General features: G+C 34.6%; 1 protein-coding gene across 1 annotated transcript; it reads left to right on the top strand.

The window, feature by feature from the left end:
• Positions 1 to 3,364: 3,364 nt before the first annotated feature.
• LOC148921582 (CEN-like protein 2) lies at positions 3,365 to 5,119 on the top strand. The gene is made up of 4 exons (XM_089044043.1): positions 3,365 to 3,756; positions 3,866 to 3,927; positions 4,520 to 4,560; positions 4,682 to 5,119. The coding sequence occupies exons 1-4, from the start codon at positions 3,424 to 3,426 to the stop codon at positions 4,897 to 4,899; spliced, it is 654 nt and encodes a 217-aa protein (XP_088900169.1). The 5' UTR covers positions 3,365 to 3,423; the 3' UTR covers positions 4,900 to 5,119.
• Positions 5,120 to 5,669: the final 550 nt, after the last annotated feature.

Here is a 5,669-nt window from a genome sequence, read left to right as displayed (position 1 = left end):
TGAATAGTGGCTGCTCTTGCAAAAGGTTGTGATGTTTCCACCCATTATCATAGCAACAATTATTCACATGAGATATGAGGAGAGAAATTTGTATAGAATTTGGTGTGGGAAGTGAAAACTATAACTAAGTATTTATTTTTTAAAAATCTGAAATTTTTTGTATTTTTTCGATTTTTTTTTAAAAAAATTTGTTGTTGACGTTAGCAAACCCGAGCTTGAACTCGGGCTCATCTTGCCTAAGGGTTGGCCTGGTTTCGTGGGCCCCACCTCCTGCTCGGGCCAGCCCTTGCTACTGGAGACTGTTTTTGGGCCTAAACGCCCCCCAGCCATTGTTGTTGGAACTGCTCTAATATGTTACTTAAGAGTTTTACACTTGGACTGACTTCAAATTTCAGTTTTTTTTTTTTTTTTTGTAGTTTTTGAATTACAAGTCTCTTTATTAATTGGTTTCTTTATATCACATTCATTGTTGCTTTTCTCTGATAGAAATTTTTTAGTCACTTCAAAAACGCAAGAGCAAGGAGTGGTGAGGTTCCCAATTTGGTGACTTGGTTTGTGAAATTTCTTGGAACTACGTTGTTTGACGTGACTTTACCTATCTAATTGGGGAAATATTTTGTGGGGTCTTGAAGATGCTCTTAATAAGCCTTTTTTTTAATTTTTTTTTATTCCAGATTCGAACTTTCGTAAATTTTAAGTTCCATGTTTTGTACCGAAAGTTCGTCCTCAATTATTTTTGTTAAATATTAATGCTAGCTCAAGGTTCAATATGATGGGGCCGGCCGGCCGGCATATGGGATTAGGAAGATCATGCTGTATGGGCAGTCACATCAAGGAAATACCCCTACATCATGTAGCTATAGCTTCTAGGGTCCTTAATTATGATTAATTAGCACCTAGAGTACCAATGGTTAAACATATTCTTGCTCTTTTCCATCTTCTGATTAATTTTGAATGTGGATATGGAATATGTAGTGCAGCAGAAAAAAGTGACCCAGTTGCACTTGTCTAGATGATAAGTTATTTTCAATTTCTTGACTTCTAGGCCGAAACATGTTTTCTTGTGGTGATCTGTTGTTGCTGTTCATGCTTTAGCAAAATCCTTTTATTTTTTAATGGAAATATATTTAGCGTTTTTATCACGAATGGTTCTTAAATTTTTTGGAAGTCCTCATTTGAGTTATATGACTTTCAAATCAACCAACGTGATCTTTAATCTTTTAGTACACATTTCGATAAAATCTTCGTGAAAATTGGCCACTTAACAACACATGTCAAACTTTAAAGGACTATATTCATCAAATTATACATCATATCCACCCATAACACAAATTATAGGTGAGAATTGGTCTTTTCGTCACATTTCCTCAAAATCTTCATGTTTTTGCTTTTCAAAGCTATTTGTTCTCCTTGATGGAACCCATACATGAAACTCAAAATTTAGAAAAATTTCCTTGCATTTTGAGCAAAAGCATGAGTTTTAAAACTAAAACGAGTTATATTTTGATGGTAATACTTGTTTCAATTCATGTGATACTATGTGACTAATTTTAGCAAATTTTTTGTCATAATGTGATGTCAAATACCAAATTGATATGTACAGAAAAAGATGAAGTAGCGCATTGATTGATTTAAGAACTTTTCAAAAGTTCATGAACCACTTGTGTAAATTGATGTTGACATCATTAGTAACACTTTCTTTTAAAATATATGGTCCTTAGATAAACTACTACCTCAGTGACAAAATGCAATCTACCAATAGTCTAATCAAAAGTAATTAAGCATTATAGCTAGCTCTCTTGTACATGTAGAGTGTAAAATATTTGTATGCCCTAGAAGAAGTGGAAAATAAAATTAATGGCAGAATCGTGATCAGGAAAGATGCTAGAAAAAAAAAATATAGTACAAACTCAGTGATTAACATTATCAAATGTAATCCCAAAGAAAAATGAGTGTTAAGGATTCTGTATTTAGCAACCCCACTTTCTCCCCATTACTAGTTCAATAACAGAAATGACCCAACTGAATCTCACTTTGTTGAAATGACTCCTTACCACTACCCCTACGTTTATGGCTTTTGGGGCTGGTGGAGTTGCTTTATACCCACAGCTCTACTTAAAGTATAACTCTTAAATTGGTAATTTCACTTGTGAACTTGTTAGTTTGGGAATGTTCAAACAAGACCCATCTCAAAAATTTACCTTAATTTCTTAAACATTTGTACAAAAGGCCAGGGGACTTTCTCAGCTTGAGAATGTCTTTAGCAGAATTCAATCCTTCTAATATCCATTGTTTTTGTTGAAGAAAAGAATAAAAAAAAACAGAAAATGAAACCTTCACAAATGCTCCCCCTCCCCCCAAAACACCCACCCACCCAACCCACAACACACACACACACAATAGAGAGATATATAAAAAATAAACATTTGTTTTTATTTAATCAACAAATCACAATCTGACACATATATAAATAAGTAATTTGAATTGAAATAAAAAGGTTCATATGAACTTGTCAAACTGTAATTTGTCCGTAAACAAAATGTCTTAAGTTTTGTTTGTGCGTACTTACTTCACCTCCTTTAGAAAAACTTGTATGAAACGGGGATAACACTTTTTTGTTATCCCTAACCAATCACAAACTGCCACATAAACAAATTATCACGTGTGACATGCCGCAATTAGTCGAAAATAATAAAATAGTGCTATTCATGTTTCACACAAGTGTTTCTCTAACTCCTCCATGACCATCATAATTTAGCAATACATAACAATGGACCACACACAATGTACATGCAGAGAGACACGCATATGCATCAATAATTAATTTAGAAATACATATTTAAAAAAAGAAGAAAAGAATATAGAATTGGAATAATCTAGCACATCAAATCCCAATCTCTTTTATTTTTGCTTAGCTAGTGTGTGCGCTCGCTTAGATAATGTGATAGTTGTAAAAGTATTACAACACGTTGCAGAGGTACGTACACAAAAAAGACTGAAGTCTAAACTTCAGACTCTACAGCGAATGTGAGGTTTTCCAAATTGCTCAATCTTTATTTTCTTGGTTTAATATCGATCTTGCTATAAAAAACTTCGACGGTGACTGCTATAGTTCCTCAACTCCACTTTCGTTAGCACAGTTGATCCTCCGTCACATTTTTTGTTAAATTAAAGGGCTTTGGAGCTAGCCAAAGTTGGAAAGGAGCTAGGATGTGAGGAAATGAGTTTACAATTCGGATAAATCATGAACACATTCAAAAACCTACAAATGCTTGTAACCAAAAACAAAACAAATAATAAAAATATATATTTTTCAGGATACCCTTTGCCTTGAAAGTTCAGCAATTATAGAAAACACTATCCTCAACTTTTTATTTACCTCTCTCAAACTTTTTGTTTCCTCCCCACGTCCCTTGAACTTTCATGGATTCTCCATCTCTTCAAGGGTTCTTCTCTCAACAACACTATAAATATGGGGTATCTCCAATCCAAAGCCAATTAACAAACCCTGCTTCCTCAAGAAAAACAGAAAGGTTGTGTACATCTAATTTCATCATGGCAAAGATGTCAGATCCTCTTGTGGTTGGGAGAGTCATTGGAGATGTTGTTGATTCCTTCTCCCAAAGTGTAAAAATGACAGTCACTTACAACTCCAACAAGAAGGTTTATAATGGTCATGAGCTATTTCCTTCCTCACTAACCCTCAAGCCTAAGGTTGAGGTTCATGGAGGCGATTTGAGGTCATTCTTTACACTGGTACATATGTCTACTTCCCAGCTATATTTTTCTTGCTTTCATTAATACCTAGTTTTTTTTTCTTCTCTAAATATGGATTTAATTTGAATTCATCTTTTCCTTTTTGCAGGTTATGACCGATCCAGATGTTCCCGGTCCTAGTGACCCCTACCTAAGGGAGCATTTACACTGGTAAATCCTCTGTTGAGATATGATCAGGAATAGGATTTAAATGAGGAAAAGAGACAAGCTAATGATGCCACTAATTTTTATATACCTAGTTCCAATTAAATAACCTGTGCCCTAATTATGGGGTATATGGTTCACAGGGCACGATGACAGGGCATTTATCTGCATCGAAATAAAAATACGAAAATAAAATCCTTAATTCTAGCCTTGAGAACTATTGTTAGTAATTAGGCATTACGAATTTTATAAGACCTCACTAATTATGCAGATTCAAAAACTATAGACGCTCTCCTTGAGTCTAAATATTCTTTTGGTTTTAAGTTTGTGGGTTTACATAATTGACTTGGTATATAGTTTTTCTTCCTTTGTTAAATCATGATGGGGAGAGAGAGAGAGAGAGAGAGAGAGAGAGAGAGAGAGAGTTCCCATTTCTCCTTGTAAATTTTTGACAAAAACCAACATGAGAAGACAAGATATAGACTTAATTGCATACACATGCATTTAAAATGCTCCTTAAGCTTAAAATATGTACTCTTTGTGTTTTTATTTTTTCGGTCAATTAAAAATATGGCTAATTCTGCCATCTTGATTACAGGATAGTGAATGACATCCCAGGCACAACTGATACCACATTTGGTATGTCCCTTCATGCTCTTAGAGAGAGAGAGAGAGAGAGTAGATGATGATGAATATTAACTAATTAATATGGTTTTTTTGTTTGTTTTTTGTTTTCTTTTCATGCTATAATCAAAAGCAGGAAAAGAGATGGTGAAATATGAAATACCAAGGCCAAACATAGGGATCCACAGGTTTGTGTTTCTTCTGTTCAAGCAGAAAGGCAGGCAGACAGTGATCCCTCCTCCTTCAAAAGACCACTTCAACACACGAAAATTTGCAGAAGCAAACGACCTCGGCCTTCCTGTGGCTGCTGTCTTTTTCAATGCCCAAAGGGAAACTGCTGCAAGAAGACGCTAAAACAAGTACCCAGAAAAAGCCGACACCAAGCTAGAACTTGAAATGGATAACTACAATTATAATAAACCAGGGGGTTGCGTTTAGCCTAACATAATGATTAATTAGAGGAAGTATTGCACGCCCCCCTTCTTCCTAGTGTTGCTATCTGTATTAGTTTATGTCTCGTGTAAGTTTATTTACCCTTTGCTCGAAAATAATTATAATAGAAGAATAATCTACTCTTGCTAGACCCGTGTTACCATATAAATAATTATGTTATCAGACTCCGAACAATTTCTATTATAGGCTTCTCTAGCGGGCTGTACATTATCTTTTTCTAGTTGTACTTTATATAAGGCATGCCCTAACAATGAGTCTATGTACGGGGGAGGGTGCCCTATAACTGAAGGGTATATATATAAACGTTAAAGTCTAGGTTTTTACCTATAAGCGGTAACCCTTATATATCACCATTTTTCCCGCAGAGGCTTCTGCTTTTTGGGTCTGTGTACTCTGAGAAATTTTTTACCCTTAAGTCACGGTAAAAGTTTCACCCTTAGATATGGTACAGATAGAAATAATGTGGAAGAAACTCAGTTTGGGAAAATCTGCTTTATGTACTGAAAGAATCAAGAATGATATTTCTAAAAGGAAAATAAGTTTTTTTAATATAAAAAATTTAGAAAAATGTATTGTCATTTTACACATACGAAATTGGGATTCGGTTTGTGTTTTCTTCTTTTGCTTACAGGTTGGTTTAGATGATGACTGATTAGCAAGTTTAGAACATT

The sequence above is a fragment of the Prunus mume genome, linkage group LG1, assembly GCF_029339155.1.
Source record: "Prunus mume cultivar Tortuosa linkage group LG1, ASM2933915v1, whole genome shotgun sequence".
Classification (NCBI taxonomy): Eukaryota; Viridiplantae; Streptophyta; class Magnoliopsida; order Rosales; family Rosaceae; genus Prunus; species Prunus mume.
This window is presented reverse-complemented; position numbering and strand designations above follow the sequence as displayed.

Coding starts and splice junctions, on each gene's coding strand:
- LOC148921582 (XM_089044043.1), top strand. CDS start 3,424: ATGGATTCTCCATCTCTTCAAGGGTTCTTCTCTCAACAACACTATAAA. Junction 3,757..3,865: donor TGAGGTCATTCTTTACACTG/GTACATATGTCT, acceptor TCCTTTTTGCAG/GTTATGACCGATCCAGATGT. Junction 4,561..4,681: donor CACAACTGATACCACATTTG/GTATGTCCCTTC, acceptor AATCAAAAGCAG/GAAAAGAGATGGTGAAATAT.